At 40.4% G+C, this 19,936-nt stretch overlaps 1 protein-coding gene across 2 annotated transcripts; it reads right to left on the reverse strand.

The window, feature by feature from the left end:
• Nucleotides 1-382: 382 nt before the first annotated feature.
• Nucleotides 383-14,421, reverse strand: LOC139733758 (uncharacterized). 2 transcript variants are annotated; one of them, XM_071644563.1, is made up of 2 exons: nucleotides 14,317-14,421; nucleotides 383-2,471 (listed from the first exon to the last, which is right to left on the reverse strand). In XM_071644563.1, exon 2 carries the CDS (start codon nucleotides 2,453-2,455, stop codon nucleotides 467-469), a length of 1,989 nt encoding a protein of 662 aa, XP_071500664.1. In that variant the 5' UTR covers nucleotides 2,456-2,471; nucleotides 14,317-14,421; the 3' UTR covers nucleotides 383-466. The 2 variants fall into 2 exon arrangements, with proteins under 2 accessions (XP_071500664.1, XP_071500663.1); XM_071644562.1 differs by lacking the exon at nucleotides 14,317-14,421 and adding an exon at nucleotides 12,416-12,535.
• Between the last annotated feature and the right edge of the window lie 5,515 nt (nucleotides 14,422-19,936).

Genomic DNA, 19,936 nt, shown 5'->3' on the forward strand with positions numbered 1-19,936 from the left:
TGTGAAATTATGAACATCGTCTCGATTGCCCCTTTAAATGCTCCTTGAGCTCTCCTATATTTTCTTTCTTTTTTTTTTTTGCTATCTCTTCATTTTTCTTTTCCTCCCGCACGTGACTTCAAATACCTACAAATACCTTTGGAGCTATACAGCACTGCCCAGTCACAGAATGAAGCACATGCAGTAACACAATGCATACATACTTGTTCAGTAACGTATCTTCTGTGCAATACGGTACATGTAATTCTGGATTCTGTAAGGTGGTGTTGCCAGACGAGTGGATCCGACAAATTAAGCTTCTGCTATGCCTCCTCAAACAACACTTTCTCCAGAGGACTTTAGTAATGAATACTTACTCTGTCAATGTCGACATGTGACTTCAGAATAGTCTAGAGGCTGTTTTTTTTTTTCACATAATAGGTAGATGATAAAGAAGACAATGAAACTGATCCAAGTCCAAGTTTTGCTACCTTTTTTGGTGACTTTGCTCTCTTTTCTTTTTCTCTGGTGGAGAACTCTTCCTAGGATGGGTCCTCTTCCTCTTTGCTGCGGCTCCAGGATGCACGTACCTGCTGATCTTCAGAGGGGACATGGCAGTCCTTGAGGGGGAAGCTGTTGGTCCACTGGTGGATGGTGGGAATTTTTCATCTCGTAGAGATTCTTCAGAGGAGGAGCTGATACAATCCCAGTCACTTTCAGCATCATTGCAATCCTTTTCCCTCTTATTGCTGCCACTCTCGCTTCTGCTGTCATCCTCATTATCATCACAATCTCCATCTTCTTCCTCCTTGCTTTCAGGCCCATTATCATCCATCTTGGTGATGCTGTATAGGACACTGTCACCATGAACATTCTCTTTCTCCTCGTCTTCATCGTCTTCATCAGATAGCCAACCCAGAAGGCTGTCATCATCATCATCATCATATTCCTCGTCAGACCGATTCTCGTACTCTGCTGCTGTATCCTGCTTCATGACCATGAGCTCCTTGAGAGCTTTCCACGCATTGTACACCAGGTCATGTTGTTCCTTGAATTCAGCCTCGAATCTGGACTCAAAGACAGCCTTTTGCTCATCGGTCAGAGACTGAGCCTCTTCGAATTGTTTCAGCACATTCTTTGACTCATCTTCGATGCCTTCAAGTTTGTTGTGCTCCCCTTCTACCACAGGCAAGCTATCTTGTCTGACATCTGTGCCTACTACAGGAATATCACTGATGACCTCCTCATACATTGCAACCTCGATTTTATTTCCATCTTCATCAAAGCACAATACGTTCAGGTGATCCGATTCACTAACAGTCCTCTGCTGGTTCTGTGAATCTGATGGCCAGACTCCGCTCCTCTCAAAGCCTAACCTGGCATTATTCTCAGATGCAAGATGGGTCCAAACGTTACTGAAGACTGCTGGAAAGGCATACTTGTCCACTTTCATTCCTGGATTTAGGAGTTCAAAGTTCATGGACTCCATTTTCCATTCGTTTGGCAGCTGCTTGGAAAAGCCCCACAGCAGAGGCTCACGGAAGTGACTCGAGGGTGGTGGCATGCAGAAGAGTGTGATTTTTTTGTCTTTGCACAACCTGGATACATACATGTCAACACAGGGCCAGTTGGCCTCAATAAGTAGGACAATATTTTTCCCCGATGGTGCATACTCAAGGAAGTGTTTCCCAATCCAGCTGTAGAACAACTCCACACTCAAATCACCATTTCTGCTCTTCGTGAAGAAAGTGCCTTCAACCGCCTCATCCTCCAGGGCATCAATATCCTCCGCATCAGACGGGTAGACAATCATTGGTGGCACAAATTTGCCATTTGCTGAGGCTGCGGTGAGTACAGTCAGGTACTGGGATTGCGAGCGAATCTTTTTGCTGAAGCAATACCTCACCACACTCCGGTGTCCTTCAACTAGGAAGCGATTAGCAGTGCAGGTGAAAATGCACGCTGGATCTTTGACGCCATGCCGCTGGAGGAATCTCTTCAGGCTGGATTCCCACTTGCAGAGTGCAGCATCTGACTTGACTAACTTCTTCCCTCTCTCCAGGACCTGCAAAGTGGCTCTCTTCAGCTTGGAATGGCGATCACAAAAGCGCACCCACCAATCTTTGCCAGGGAGGTTGTTCTCCCCAAATCTCTTCTCTCTCCCACGGTCTTCCTTCTCATCTTTATCAAGAATGGTCTTGACAGTGTACAAGATCTGTGTCCTAATGCACATGTAACCAATGCCTGCCATCTTTACTCCCCATTCTGCCAGGGCCACTTCTTCCTCAGTGGAAAGAATCTGCTTCGGTCCTTTCTTGCACTCTAGAGGACTTTTGCCCTTGACCTTGTCAATCAGCGTAGACTTGGGAATGTTGAATTTCTTGGCAGCTTGCCGTATAGACATCTTCCCTTCTTTGGCTGCATGGTAAGCACGCTCAATGTCATTCTGAGTTGGTTTACGCTTTTTACGTGGCATTTTCACCCAGATAAACCTGCAATACACAAAGAAAAATTGAGAGAAAAGTATATTTACAGTTGATTGGACACAAAAGTATCTCCTCACGGCAGCCTACATATAGGTGCGCCAAGGACTAGAGAGTGGTACGATGAATCATTACAATGGCTCATAATGTAAAACCATAATATCTGGGGCATGAAATTTAATAAAATCAGAGCCTACAGTCTCTTTCGCAGCATGGAATTTTCATGAATTGTTACTGGTGTTCAATGTATAGATCACAAGTACTAGTGTCAACAAGAACTGTAGTTTTACATGCATGATGATATCAAAATACAAGTAAAAATTTCTGATTGTGGGCAAGTCCAAGATATCGCGCACCTTACGTATGGGACATTCAGAGATTTCAAACCTCTGAAAAGTAATGAAGGAGCACTTGGATTTTACTGTTTATCATCAGGAGGACTGGTAGCCCTGAGAAGAATATTATGTTTGAGTTTGATGTCATTTGACCTTCGGTTAATTATTTTATTAAGGAAAATATGGCAACTTACGTATGGGACCAGAGAAAAACTGGATTTTTCAAAATAAAGTTTGAATGGAAAATTCTCTGAAAGTACCTTACTGATCAAGTTCTGTTTACAAGAGAAGAAAGGTACAATACTGAAGTATCTTTCAGCAAAGTTTCACTGCAAAAGAATGGCGCATATTTTCATGAAGGTGGTTTAATTAACGAAAGTACACCTTACGTATGGGACATGGCTCAACTTACGTATGGGACATTTGTCTTTAGTGCACAAGTGTATTCATGGGAATGATTTTAAATTTCCCCATAGTGTCATATTCAGTTCCACAAATCACACTACAACATGTAACAAATGAAGTAGACTACTAAGTGGGTACTTTCCCGGTTCAGATACCTAACAAAAGCTAAAATAAGACAAATAAAAGTAATTACCAATTTACAATTAAATGTCTTAGTTTGGATTCCATCATGCATTAACACTGTCCTCATGATGTCTACACACACAGTATACAGTATACTGACACTCTATTTCTAGCCCATTGTAATACTCTGGTCAATATATCTTATCAAATGAAAAAAAAAATGTGCGAATTCTAGCTTGCGACCTTGATGTACACTGTAGCATACATGTAGATGTACCATGACTAATTTATAGTCTTGATTTAGTTATTTCAATTGTAAAATCAAATGTCATGTACAGTGTAATTTGCAAATACAGTTTGAAATGGGTACTTTCAGTAGTTCTAGGCTTACCTTGCAAGTTGTCTAAGTTTTTATAGAGCTTTGTAATTGTTTGAAATGCAGCACAAAACACAACAACAACAAGAGTAATTAATTTTGCTCTGTAATCATCATGTTTTACCATGTGAATTTTAGCTTCTGCAAAATCAATTAAATTTTAATGAAACTTTTAGATTTTAAAAGCCGTGGTAGAACAAAGAGATAGAAGAATGTATGTGCCAATGCAGGCTTTTTTTTTTTCAAATTGCTTAGCTTCGGGTCGATGAAACCAAAGACGACAAAATTTGTGTTTATAAATACTTTGTACATATATACATGCTTGTGTAGTGATACAGGAAAGATTATCATTTGTACATTCAAATCTTAAGAAAAAAATGTAATTCTAGATTTGAAACACTTAAGTAACTCACTGATCTGAAACTTACAATTTTGATAAATTCTAATAACCTAATTTGATCATACACTACCAGATTGCAATGCTTATTAATAATTGTGTAGATGTGGGGTACAAAGTATGAGTAGATGAAGGTGTCTCAGAGCACATCTGTCTCTTCAAACACAATATAGAAAAGAAAATTCAATTCCCTATTTGTTGTGTAAGTTGTGTTATTAGCACTCCAACCACAGAACCAGTATTGATATTGTGGTTCATGGCAAATGTGAACTATAGTCTTCATTTTACAGGATTTTCAGAAATCATGTTCATGACCTTGATACCGGGTAAGTCATGACATATTCTGAGGGTGTGTAGTTGACATATTAAACATCATATCAAAATAAAAAGAATTCTCATAGGGTTTTTCCTTTGCTATCAACTCAAGTAATTTGACAAAGTTACCTGCTGTCACCTCAAAGTGATTTTTCTTTTCAGTAAGACCTGTAATGTTGACATTGATGAGCGCCACAAGCACAATTGTTTTGATTTCCCTTTTTAGGCTGTACAGCGTGCAGTACATGCTGAACAGTGTACTGCACCTAAAATGACACTCAGAGAATCCCATTCTCTAGGACAAAGTCATTTTGTAGAGAGGTTAAGTTGAAAATTATAACTGAATTAAGAAAATGTCCAACATCACAATGTTAAAAGGAGGAATGTTAATTGAGGACCAGCTGCACAGCCTGTAATGAAAATAAGAAAATACAAGTATAAATGAATATTCTTTATTTTCCTTTCTTAATCATAGAATGACTCAATAATGCTGTTCTTACACTCTCCCTGAGGTCAACTAAGTAGGAGAGGTAGATATATAGACATATCCTTCAGAGTAGGTGCAAAGATAACCATTAACCAAACAAATGTAATAGGCCTGCGGATTGAGGCTGAATTTTGGGGTCAACTGGCAACTATCGTATAACAAACAAATTTTGTAATCTTTTGAAAGTATATGTCTTAAGAAACTTACCAGTAAAATTTACCCGAAATTTCTGCGTCGGAACATGCTCAAATGACGTCATCAATATGGCCACCACAAAACCCAAAAAAATCAATGAGAATTTTAGGATATCTCAAGTGTTCATTATACAACTGACATTATAATCATTAGATAAGTTGCCAGTGTATGTATTTCTTATTTCCTGCCTTTCTCCAAACAAAATTGAGCCCATTTGTGACCTCTTTTCATAAAATCTGAGCCCAAATTAGGTCATTTCTATGGCAACTTTATGCTGAACACATTTTTCTTTCTCAAACAAAAAATGCAACACCCTCCCAACGATAAACACCATTCTAAATCTATATAAGTATGTAAATTTAATAGACTAGAGTTGAGACCTAACCTGTGAGAGACCATAGCTACCATGGTTACACTCAAATTTGCCTGTAGCCATTATAACACAGCTGTCCAGATATCACAATTTTCATTATTAGTGGTATATTATGTATATTCCATCTCAGTAGCTGGATTTTTTTTTTTTTTGTTTTTCGTTTTGCATTTGGCACAATCATAAGACAATCTGACATTTTGTTCAAGTCAATTAGGCATAGAATATAGATTAAGTCAATTTCTCATATAAGATGAGACCCTCCTCCACCTCAGCCCCCTTGTTAGTTCATGGCTGTTCCTTTCTTACAGTCCTGTAGGGTGTTTCACCAAACTTCTCATTGGTTTCAGTTTCACTTCACTGGTTTCAGTCTCGCTATCTCACTTTTTTTATTATGTTTCAGTCACGAGGACTTGCTAAGTGAAACTGAAAACACTAATTGACACTGATCTCACTGAAATCAATGCCAGTGGTGAAACGGGTCTTGCATGGATTTCTGTACGATATCAAAGCAAGCTCATTATACTCGATGGACTACTGCAACAAATACTGTACTTCTGAAAGAAATGAAGCACTGTTAACAGAAACTGGATTCACATTTTGTCATAGATCACATTAGTCCAGTCAAAATAGGGTTTCACCCACTATACTAATTGCAGTAGGAAATTCCACTGCAGTGCTACTTGTTATGGGCTACTTAACACCTTACTCAAAGTCCTAAGAAATCCAGTGGGGCATAGTGGCTAAATTTCCATAATATGCAAATTAGCACCCATTATGATAAAAATACAGTGTTACCATGAAAACTATACTTCTAGGTTTTAGATTGGAACACCGAAAGTGTTGAAACCTATGCTTATAATGTCAGTTAGTGCGATGCAAACATTCGCCATGACATGTACATAGTCTGGGCCTCATTTGCATAATATGCAAATTAGCTCCCATAGGCCTAATGATAAAAATACTGTGTTTCCATGACAACAATGCTTCTAGGATTGAGACTGGAACATGTGCACCGAAAGTGTTGAAATCTATGTTTACGATGTCAGTTAGTGCAATGCAACTATTTCCATGTACATAGTCTGGGCCTCATTTGCATAGTATGCAAATTAGCTCCCTTAATGATAAAAATACAGTGTTTCCATGAAAACAATGCTTCTAGGTTTCAGATTGGAACACCGAAAATGTTGAAACCTATGTTTGCAATGTGAGTTAGTGCGATGCAAACATTTCCACTTATATAATCTCGGCCTCTTGCATAATATGCAAAGGGTTCCGAGCCAACGGAATATTCTAATGCATCAAAGTGCCCGATATGAGCATATCAAGAGTGTTCAAATATGATATTTCAGTTTCTCTTCACCAAAAACAAACTTTACAGCCTTAGTAAACTAGCATGAATAATATCATAAAATTAGAGTTTGTTATCCAACAGATAATGATAGCTTAAAAGTACGAAATTAAACAAGTGTCAACATCTATAATTTGTTTAATTTTGTAATGAATGAACTTTATTTGGAGGGTGGTTTGCTCGAATCTTGATGATTCATCTCTTGCATCCTTGAGGGTTTTGAGATATTGAAGATGGCACAGTCAAAGGAACCCTGTAGGTAGTGCCCAAAGTCAACCCACTCGATCATATTATCCCCACGACCATTTACACAACATTCATCAACCAACGCGATTCCCGTTGTTTTAAGCGTACGAGATTTTATTTTTAAGTCGTTTGGCCGTCTAGCAAAGACTCTTTTATTTCCATGAAATAGAATTGGCATTGACAGAGACATTTTCCTACAATTTGTGTAATACTCTATCTTTAAAAAGTGATGCACAGTCAAAGCGACTCGTATATAGGGAGGTACCAGAATTCATCCCTATACCCTCACGGCTCGGTACAAAACATAATTATACAAACGTGAATACAGCTGTTTGAAGCGAAAAAACTCTGTGCATAACGTCCTTTTAGTTTCATTCCCATTAAAATTCAGTGGAAGTTATAGAAGAATTTTTGTTCTACAATTCTATAGGGTAAAAATGGTTCACATACGAAGGCAACCACGTGGAGGACGCCTAAAATTACCCCACCCAAAGGCAGTCTAAGACATGCAATAATCATGCACCAACGCAAATACATAATTATGTTCTATGGGTACATGCCTTTAAACAGTCCTTTTGGTCCTCTAGCAAAGAAACTTTTATTTAATGAAATTCAACGGAGTCAACAGACGATATATTGCTCTGCAATTTTGACTTACACTGACATAGTTAAAGTGGTTATCATTCGAAGGGAGCGTACTATAATATGGAAAGTACCCACATTAATTGCCTCTATACATTTCCCTTTGCAACGCAAATATCAACGCAATTACACTCGTTCCAAAAGTGCATGTCTCAAACAAAAAAAGTCGTTCCTTGAGTTTTATGACTATCACTTGAGTTTTATGTTTATGTATAATTATCGTATGGTGCTATAATCATTGTAAATTCTTTTCATTCGACATAGTTTTACGCACATCATTTTCTTTTACAAAGAAAGTGATGTCTCGATCTGTTCTTGTTACATTGAAAATGAAATAAAAATCAAATTGAATTGTATTGAATTGGATTCCTGCCATATCAAGACAATTTTTTTTTCTATAAAAGTTGCCGGGGTAGAGATAAAATAACAACATTGATCTACAATATCTATGCAGTCCAAAGGGTTCACTTGCAAAGACCACCTTTGGAGAGGTGCTCAAAGTAACTCCATGCATCCTAAAGGCGATAAAAAACATGCAGTATACAAACGAGAAAAATGTTCCATGGTTACATACCTCTAAAAAGCTCTTCCGCCTGTGTAGCACATACGCTTTTATGTTCGTAAAATGCAATTTAAGGTGATATAGGACACGTTGCTTTACAATATATATTTTGTCAAGCCCTTGGGAAGTGCCCAGATTACCCCTACCCTGACCGTCGTGGTCCTGAAATAGATTAACAAAACATGCATTTATGCCAAAGCAAACTCACTTGTACATGCATGTAAAGTCGTTTTGCCGACTAGTAAGTAAAGACACTTTACTTTTCATGATTTTTAAATGGTAGAGACACTGCTTTGCAATGATCATATAGTCAAAGAGGTGCACATTCAACGGCAATCGAGTGGGATGTGTTCAAAATCATCTAACCCCACGGCAATATAGAAACATGCACTAGCATATAGCACAAATATGTTTCAATTTTCCATGCCTTCTCATTTTCCCGATCGTTACGGTTGTAGAGCAATTGCCCTTTTGTTTGTAAGAAATGCAATATAATTACAAAAAGAAAAATGCTCTACATTAACTACATTGTCAAAACGGTGAACATTCAAAAGCAATCCCTTGGGAAATCTCCAGAATTACACCGCCGCTCAAGACCCGTAATTACATCACACGGATACTATGAACGCAAATACCGACGTTCCTTTGTGCATGCATGGTTTTAGAAGTAGTTGCAGCAATACAGCTACACACTTTTATATCAATGAATGTCGTGGAAATGATAGGAAAAGCATTGCCTCAAAATATCTATTTAGTGGGAGGATGCACATTAAATGCCAATCCTGTGGGATGTGCCCCAAAGTGCACCACCCTCATGGCAATATAGAAAACATTGAATATCATTAACGCGAATACACTATGTTCCAAACATACATGTTTTCAAACTTCGATCGTGCCGTAAATCAAGGGCACTTTTGTTTTAAAAAATACGTTGTAGTTAATAGAGGAGACATTACTCTACAATATCCATATCGTCAAGAGGGTGAACATTAAAAGACAACCCCATGGGAATTGTCCAAAGTATATACACCTACGCTCAAGCCCCCTTAAGACAAAATGTAGATATTAGCAACACAAACATCGTTGTTCTATAGCGTGGATGGTTTTAAAAGCAGTTCCGGCAATATAGCAAATACACTTTTTAACAATGAAAAGTCATGGAAATGATAGAAGAGGTTTAACTTTACAAGATCTATGCAGTGAAGAGGGTGCACATTAAATGGCAACCCTGTGGTATGTGCCAAAAAATATTCCACCCTCACGGCGAATATATAAGACATATAAAATCATATAATGCGAATATATTATATATGTTCCAAACGTGTATGTCTTTAAAATGCCATCTTGCCGTACAACAAAGGCACTTTTGTGTCCAAGAATTATAACTTATTAATAGAGGAGACATTGCTCTACAATAAATATATTGTCAAAAGGGTGAACATTTAAAACTAATCCCTTGGGAAGTGTCTAAATTCACACCTAAGCTTACGCCCTCTTGTTACAGAACACATATATTAGCAACGCAAATACCGTTGTTCTAGCGTGAATGGTTGTAAAAGTAGTCCCGGCAATACAGCAAATACAATTTTCATCGACGGGAAGCAATGGAAATGATAGAAGAAACTTAACTTTACAAGATCTATACAGTGAAGAGGGTGCGCATTAAACGGCAACCCTGTTGGATGTGCCAAAAATACTTCACCCTCACCGCAATGTAGAAAACATTGTAATATCATATAACGCAAATATATATATGTTCCAAACGTACATGTTCTCGAAATTCCATCGTGCCGTATAGCAAAGGCACTTTTGTATTTAAAAAATGCAACAAATTACAGAGGAAGCATTGCTCTACAATAACTACATTGTCAAAAGGTGAACATTCAAAGCTAAGCTTTGGGGAGGTGTCTAAATTTACACCTACGCTAACGGCCTTTATTACAAAATACGGATATTAGCAACGCAAATACAGTTGTTCTAACGTGAATGGTTTTAAAAGTAGGTCCGGCAATGCAGCAAATACACTCTTACATCAATGAAAAGTCATCGAAATGATAGAAGAAGATTTACCTGACAAGATCTACATGATAAAGAGGGTGCTTATTGAAGGGCGACCCGGTACCCTGTGCCCCCAAAATGCCCTTTATCCTCTTGGCAATATAGAAAACATATACTAGTATTATTCTATGACGCGAATATATGATATGTTTCAAACGTACATGCTGTCGTGCCTTATAGCAAGGGCACGATTGTTTCCAAGAAATGCAATGTAATTAATACAGATTGTCACATAGTTCTTTACCTCAAATGTGACATCCATATTAATATGTTTTGATAAACAGAATACACAAGCAAAATGACACTTGACAGATATGTTGAAATTGCACTCTCATTCCATTGCGTAAACCTGTTTCCGAAGCTCTTTCTCGTTGCCATGGAAACAATTTTGGTGACCATGGTTAGCCTTACAATGAGTTGAATCATCTAGTGACTGGATACCTTTACTGGGCACCTACTTATTTGAAAGTTATTAAGCTTAATCTATAACTATTTGCGTAGAAAGAATTACATTTTATCATTTAGGGTTTTTTTTCATGAAAGCGTTACCATGGCAATGACTATATTTCCCCCATATTAACACATGATTAAGACGGAAATTGGTTCGGCACTTCGCTGAAACCAACAAGACACATAAAAAAACACATATCTAGGCATTCTTATTATATTTCAACAAATTAAATTAAAATTATGAAAATTATTATGAAATTTTTTGTTTATTTCTACTAAGTCAGTGTAAGGTCGCTATAGAAACGCTATTGGTATGCGTACAACTCACCAGCTCAACTGAAAATGAGCATAATTGATGGCTGATGACCTGAGGTACATGAGAAATAGCATTACTGTAGCTAGAATTACTTCCTTTCCGAAATATTCCATTTTTATTATTAGAGATGTCGAAGTGACAATTACTCTGGCAAAATTGTAGTTCTTAAGAGGCCATTTTGATGACGTCATTTGAGCATGTTCCGATTAGATTTTTTTGAGTAAATTTCAGGTGGCATATTGTCAGGATGTATACTTTTTAAAAAAGTTAAAATTTGCTTGTTATACGATAGTTGCCAGTTGAGCCTTTTTTAAGCCACTTTTTGGCCATCGTCTGCAGGCCTATAAGGACATAGCATCCATGTCAAGAGGCGGTTTTCCCATTCACTTTGCATGTAATGTCCCATACGTAAGGCATTTGTCCCATACGTAAGCAAACTTTAATTAGTTATAAGATGAAGGACTAATTAAATTTCCACATTAAGTTTTGCTAATCTGGAGTTAAAATGAATAAATTACAACTTCCTAAAGTATGATTGGTCAATGTTAGAAATCTTCAGAAAAAACTTAAAAAAACATACTAAAATCCTTACGTATGGGACACTTCGTTCTGGGAAAGAGCATAATTTGCATAATTAATGTGCTGACCTTGTCTTACCAATTGGAAATTATACTAGCTCATACAGGGGTCATATCCATAAAGGAACTAGGTCAATGACAAATTCAACTGATTTTAGATTAATATTTTTAATTTGTCCCATACGTAAGGTTTGTTTTCAATTTATGCAAATTAAGGCCATATTTCTTGCATAAATTTGCATAATTAAATATTTTCTTTGCTGGAAATATATAATTTAACTCTTTGGCTACAACATGATATCAATAACTTTTTGATTAAATCAAGATGAATTTTGAGCATCCGAGGGGACATTATCTTGGACTTGCCCTTTAACAGTAATAAAAGAATAAGAACAGACAAAGAGCAGGCAGACTTGCTAAAAGCTGAACTATAATATGTCACATGTGACTCTGTACCGTACCGTAGTTATGGGTAAACTCGGCCTAGTGGGTAAAGTCGGCCACCAGCGCACGCATTACAAGTACGTACTGGTAGTTGTACTGCGCGCACTGGGGGCCGACTTTACCCGCTAGGCCGAGTTTACCCATAACTACGGTACATGACCCTTTAGTTTACCATGAAAAACAAAGATGATCTGTGAAATATCAGTACCGGTAAGTCAGCCAGTCGGAATTTATGTCGTACTACAGGTATAGATGGTCTACACATAAATTATACAGAATATAATGAGAGACAGAAAGATCCACCTGTCCGGAGGAGTCTTTTTTTTTTTACGTCATCAAACATCACTCCGTGAAGCAAGACGCAGTCTCCGCGGAAATCCCCGACGACCAGATAAAGACCGATCTTTCGGTCAACTATCCAAACTGCAGTGCATTGCCATTGAGTGTTGGCTTACAGACCCAGCTGATGAGTAGTGTTGTCATGGTTGTAAATGAACTGCTCGGCCTTCGAGATCTTCTGGAACACACTGATTGTCCAAATCATGACATAGATAGTCTAGGGCCTATGCATGAAGCTACTGCTGGAGGTTACATAATTTAATATAATGGCTAAAGCTTGAACTTGTCTTGGCCCTAGTCACCTCCCTAATCCAGCTGTCCCAGCGCTACAGTAGTATCTAACAGTTAGTACCGGTAACGTATAGACGAAGGAGCTTTGAAGCTAAAATTTACTGTGGTTTAGACAGAAAGATCCGTCTGTCCGGAGGACTCCTTTATATTTTGCCATTAACGCTGTCCTCCGTATACGGAGGGGATCCGTGAAGCCACACGCAGTCTCCGCGGAACATTCCCCGACGGACAGATACAGACCGATCTTTCGGTCAACTGTGGTTAGACTTATACCCCTTTCCCGCTGAAGAAAATCTTCCCCGGGGGCACCTGGGGGCACCCGGGGAACCCCGCAGTGTGAAAGGTCACTCGGTTGAAACCTAGGGGAAGCCTAGGTGAAACACCGATGAAATTTTGGGCAATTTTTACCCGAGAAGCGTCCTGGGTGAACACCGATAGTTCAACGAGAGATCACCCGGTGGTTCACCGAGAGCGCCCAGTGTGAAAGGTTGTCTCGGTGAAACACCGGGGAAAATATGCAGATTATGTCAAAGGTCATGTTTTGTTTCTGGTCATGCACACGTTTTCAGCTAGCTAGCGCGCACTCGACCTCCCAAATCCACACGTACAGGGTACTAGTAATTCGTGTTTGTAAACATACACACGACATTACATAGTATAGTACTAGTATGTCGTTTCGTGTGCAATGTGGCGTTCACAGTGCGACGGCATTGTTTTGCATCGTGCTGGGCATTGTATTGTTTACTAGTAATTAGCACGCCGTGTACTGTATACAAAGCTGATATAGGTTTACAGTGTACATATGTACTTGATCGATTTGATGCTTCCTCCTTCTTCGTCTTCCTCTAGTGTCTAGCTCTTAACTCTTCCAGTAAAGTCTGATACAGTGCGCCTCTTGCTTGATTTTTTCGTATTTTGTGCTTTTCTCGTCAAGTGCTGGGTTTACAGTGTACACATGGTACAGGAGAAATCCGTTGACGTTTTGTGCTGTTGAAATTTGAATGAATTTTGCAAATGGCTGGAATGACTTCAATTACGTAGCGATCGAGGCAGCAGTGAACGAAGAACTGAGCGGGACGTCGGCTGACGCTAGCCGCGTACGAGTCCCTCCTCCGAAAACTTGCCGAACATGGGATCGAAAAAACCCAAATCGCAGATGCAAAACAAACTCAAGTACATAAGATCACCCACGTTGCGAGCAGAAAACCCGTCTAGGGGAAAGTTTCACCGAGAGCAGTGTGAAACGACGGCACTCAAACTTTCACCGAGAGGTTCCCCGGTGAATTCACCGGGGAACCTCTCGGTGGTTCACCGAGACGGGCAGCGGGAAAGGGGTATTAGGCCTACCCCACACCCCGCGTTCACGTTCACGAGATCTACACACATGAGCATGAATGGTGATTACGCGACCGAATATACAGACAACAAACGACATAACTCGATGCGTGACAACGGCGACCAAAACAATGCCCGACTGACGGCAAGTTCAGACAGAAGGATGTCGTAAAGAATTAAAATGACCATACATTCGCAATTCGAACCCCCTGAGAATTCCAAATTGTGTATTAACTTACCTAAACAATGGAAGAAAAGATTTTTTTTTGGCAAGTTTCTCTCTTCTTTCCTTTCACCAGTGTATGACCGGAAATACAAGCATGCGCAATAAGGAATATTAGTGGCATGGTGCCATCTACGTTCGAAATTTTACAGTTCTTGAAGTGAGTCACTTGCGGCACTGGGAGCCAAAACAAGTCGTCAATAAATTTACAACCCACTGAAACAGGGAAAATCGTGCCGTAAAGCTGATTCTGTATAATTATGATAGCTTTTTGTATTGGAATTAGCCCGACCTCCAGACGCCGTGCGAAGCACGACGCGAAACTTGTGTACAGCGACAGGGTTGTGTAAAGTTCATTAGAATTATAGGCCTATATATTATCATATAAGCCTATACACGTCTACGGTGATTTCCACACTGGCAGGGGCGCCGATCCTGGACGGGTCGGAAGGCTCCGGAGGAGGCAGTTGCCCCTCCCCCTCCCCCCCCCCCCCCCCAATAATTCCCCGAGATGTGCGGACATTGCTTTTGGAATGATGAAAAACTGTCCAAATACTTCACCCAAAGTGTGTACCAGATATACCTCCCACACCCTCCCCCGCTCAATCCTTTCCATGACACGTTAAAACTCTCTCAGATTGCGTAGATTTCCGAATCATTTCATCAAAAGTATATGCACGACACCTGTCATTTCAGTTAAAAAAGATATGAAAATATGAAAAATCCATAATCATGGAGGATATCTCCTTTCAATAGTTACCCTTTCCCCGCTTGATGCTTTCCTCCATACACTTTGGATACTATTTCCGAACACCATCACAATGTTTGCGAGATATTCATATAAATTCTATAAGTTTTAATGCAAAAGCTCCATCATATCATGCAGGAGTCCGCCCCATAAAATATTGGGGTGAGGCATATGTGTGTGTGTGTGTGTGTATGTGTGTGTGTGTGTGTGTGTGTGTGTGTGTCAGTGTGTGTGTGTGTGTGTGTTTGCCCAAAACGCGGAAAATTTTGTTGCTTTTTTGATACAAAATTGCCTAACCGTACGGTGTGCGCCAGATCGTTGACCTATTAAGTTCTTAAAATGAAAAATCTCCCTCGCGTGTATTAGGGAGATGCAACACCCCTCCCTAGATTCCCTTCCACATCACACTTTGGAGATCGAATATCAACAAGTGTGAACCAGATTGGCCTGTCACTTCAATTCCAACGAATTCAAAAGTTCTCTCATTGTAGGAGGAGAATATTCTCTTTCGATCTATACTCCCCCGCTCGGTTCGTCTTATCCATATATTGGTACATTTCTTTGATTGACAATTTCCCAAATATTCAATCATGTTTAATGTGTAGGGCCTATGCAAGACATTTCGTTTCAAGTCATAATGCCAAAGCTCCACCGTATAAGGGGTTATACATGTACCTATACGGCGGATATAAGTTCCACACTCGCCCTACGCTATATTTGATTTATAGCCTCTGCCCCCACCCCACCCCCATGCATTTATCATGATATACATGCCTATACACTTTATAGAGACTGACAATTTTCCAAATATTCCACCAAAAGTGTGCACCCGATCATTCAATCAACGTATTGTGCAAAACCGGTGTAGAAGCCATACCTCCTCCCATCCTTCCCCGCCCCTGAAATCCCTGCATTATTAGATGACAGACATACACTTCTCACCTAGGTCGAAACAAATTGCCAAATATTCCACCAAGTGTGTCCCATATTATAGCATGTCGTTGCATAAAATTTCAAATCTAAAAATGCAAAAGCTTCCTGTTGCTGAAATGAGACCGGGTATACTTCATCACCTCATAGACCTTACCCAGCACTCTATATAGCTGTCCCCCTTCATGAGACTTAGTTCCGAATATTCCATAAAAAGTGTCCATTAGATCGTTTTAATTTCAAGATCCTACAAAATGCACGCTCAGTCGTCGGGTGTGATGAGAAATAATAATGACGCATGCGTGCGCGGAACAATCGAACTGAGATATACCGCGATTTAGTCATCTGTGAATATCGCTCTTCGGTAGACAGATAGACGGGAAAAAAAACCCAAAAATTTCACCGAATGTGCACATGCACAAGGTCACTGAATGATGGTCTGAAAATTCAAAATCTTCCTCTTGCGGAAAAGGGTTGCCCATCCGACCTCCAACACCCCCCCCCCCCCACTCTCTCCGCTCCCTTGCATCTCCCAAGTTTTGCTCCCCCCTCCCCCGCATCGTGAAAACGGATCGACGCCCCAGCTGCCACATCAATGGCAATCGTATTAATCAAGGGCCTATCAGAGTTGGAATGAATGTACAAATTGTATTATAAGTCACTATGTCAATCAATCAACTGTTGGAGATGTCAAAATCTAATGTTCAGTAAGAATCACTGAATATTTTAAAAGAGAATTAATTGAAATACATCCTCATACACCAATAGACCTATTCCTATAAAAAAAAGAAATGAATGTCTTCAACACTCTAAGAAAAAAAGGTTCTCAAATGGTTCTCGTCGGCTCCAAAATGGTTGTCATCAGATGGTTCTCGCAAAATGGTTCCGATGAGCACCTATAAATGGTTCCCAATCGAAATGGTTCCGTTCGTCACCATCGGCTAGTATGCGACCCAGTCCCCGAGTGTTATTTGTTGTACTCCTGCAGGTCAAACAATATCTCTAGGTCCACTTTCATTTTCCCTTGCTGTATATTAATGAATGCCAGATGTAAGAATCACCAAAACTGTGGTATTGGTACGAAAATATTGTATGTGTTTCTACTGCTGTGATAATAAAAAGTACATATTGTTTTTATCGTAGACTAATGACTTCTCTTGGCTGCGTGCCAACTGACAGCTGCCACCATCCAATTTTAGCGCTCGATCAGATATGCGTACGCGTAAACGTACACATACTAGTACTGCACTGTAGGACTATGTAACCGCGGCGGCACGCGCCGCGGCTATGTGTAGCCAAAGAGTATCTCTTTGTGTGTAGCCCTGTGCTGCCTGCCTGCGCCTGCGCCTATGCAATTCAAACCTACCACCGCATAGCGGCAGAGTGTGAATGCAATACCCATGCATGCAGCATAGCAGCAGACGGCTAGTGTAGACACTTTTACACATATAAACTCTACACATAAACACATCACACCCATAACGAACGGCACCCGGTAACGTTAGACATTAATTTTGACAAAGTGGACTGGAAACGTGTCACTGTCAATTCCATTTTCGCCATGGCAGTCATCACAATTTAGGAGAAGAGGTAAGACTTTTAGTTTTAATGTGGTTTTATCTCATTTTTAGATGACATTCGTTGGTACAAAATCAAGTTAGAATATTACGTGTTGGATTCATCACTCAGACTCAGTTTTCGTTTTCAGTCAGTGATTAACCTTTAACGGTTAGCTAAATCCTAATGTTAGATCTAATTTGATCGAAGCTGCTATCTTGTGTAATGTTTACCAGGTACAGTAGATCCAGATCTAACAATAACATGTTAGGCCTGACACTTTACAATTAGAAATTTGGCATAGCAATGGCTCATGGGCTAGCCCGAACAGACGCCGTGCGGGGCCGGAGCATGGCTGTCACGTTTTTACAGCGACTGGGCCGGGCTACAATGTAAGTTACTTAGCTAGGTATGCATGTAACGTTTAGACATTTCTATGCCTATTAAAAATAGAGTCTACTAAGTCCGAAACATAGCCCAAACGCCGAACGCAAAGATAACTGTGTACAAGGAGCGCCCCGGGGTAAGGTCTATACCGTCTACATGCAATAAGGAAATTTGTTCTATAACTAATATAAGTTATAACTGTCAGTGTTAACGTTAGAGCCAATGGAGGTCTGTCTACAGCCCAGTAGGCCTAACTGTTATGCACTTGTCAATGTAATGACGCACCCCACTACCCCCGGACATGGGTGCGTCATGGTCATTTTTTGACTGACCACACGGGGTTTTTGACGGACACCACAGTCACTTTTTTGACGGACATAACGCTGCAAGTGACGAACACCACAGTCACTTTTTTGACGGACAACACGTTGAAAGTGACGCACACCTCGGTCACTTTTGTGACGGACATCCTCGGTACATGTGACGCACCCCCGTAAATACTGAAACGATTTTTGCATACGTTTTATTCAAGCAATTTCATTTTCTTTTGGTTCGTACACATAATTTGTAAAAGTTTCGGCAAGTTTCCCTTACCATGTAAGCACCGTATTGTCATTCACCGTACATCACGCTGCTGCTACGATAATAGTATTCCGTATAGTAGTATGTATTCTGTGCATGCAATCCATACATGACAATCACATGTGTGCAGAATTTGCGCTGTGTGTGCGCGGCCATTGCTAGTGCGGTGGATGCATACTGCTGCAGCGCAGGTAGGTACACACCACGCCACGGCATTCATATTCCCGCTCGAGTACTGCGTAACTACAGCCTACTAGTCGCTGTACGTAGAGATTCGCACATCTAACGTCGCGCGCGCGTCTGGCCAGCTGGTCGGGCTATCCCGCGAGCAGAAAATGGCATGCAGCAGGCAGTTCTTCTGCTGCCGTTTCGACAGGAAAGATTGAACTAAGTTGTTACATCGCTGAACAGTCCCTGGTTTGAGATTGAGTATGCATGATTTCATGGGTTTGTTGGAGGGAAAATGTAAGGAGAAAGGGTGGCTTTTAAATTCTTTGCTTGCCAGATTCTGGCAAGCATTTTTTCCTCTTATTCCAAAACGCTTCCCGACTTTGATTTTCACTTGCCGCGGGAAAGCGCTCACTGTAATTTCACTCGCGGTACGTGTATCCGGGACGCGGGGACCGGTAGCGTGCAAAAATGCGTGCAGTTTTCCACAGCCAAGTAACGTACCATGACGCACCCCTCGGTTCAAAATAATGCGTGTTATTTTCCATAGCCAAGTGACGTACCATGACGCACCCCTCGGTCAAAATTTTGACCGACAATGATGGGATTTTGACGCACCCCTCGGTCAAAAATTTGACGGACAAAGCTGGTAAAATGACGAACACCTGGGTCACAAATTTGACGGACCAAACGAGGAAATGACGCACCCATGTCCGGGGGTAGTGGGGTGAGTCATTACATTGACAAGTGCATTAGGTCAAAATCTCTTCAGTATGTTTTCAGGCTTGTTCTAAGTGAGGAGTCGCGTCATGTAATGCCATGTTCTGTTTATCAAATTATAGCAATGACATTGTTTTATTAACGCGGTGTAGGTCTATTGTATCTTTCAATTCATATATCAGGGAAGTGGACACACCAACATGCACAGAAACCAGGGAACAAGTAACTCTGGCCGGGACGATGAAGCAGTACGTACGTGTCTGGGTCGCTGGTGCGGTTAGGGAAAAAGGTAGACTCTACATTGATCAGAGAGACAGCCCGTGACAGACCGTTGACAACATTGGCCAGAACCGTAGGCTTAACACTAGCCAAGAATTAGCTGGGCGGCCACAAGAATTCATCAATCAGAATAAGAGCCCGGGATAGCCCATTTGCAGCATCAGCCAGAACCCTGGGCTAGTCGAGAATGAGCTGTGTGGCTAAGACGATACATCGACCAGAATGACAGCCTGTGATAGCCCGTTGACAGCATCAAACAGAACCG

The sequence above is a fragment of the Diadema antillarum genome, unplaced genomic scaffold, assembly GCF_040938485.1.
Source record: "Diadema antillarum isolate AM-2024a unplaced genomic scaffold, OU_Dant_1.0 seq00000490_RagTag, whole genome shotgun sequence".
NCBI classification, from domain to species: Eukaryota; Metazoa; Echinodermata; class Echinoidea; order Diadematoida; family Diadematidae; genus Diadema; species Diadema antillarum.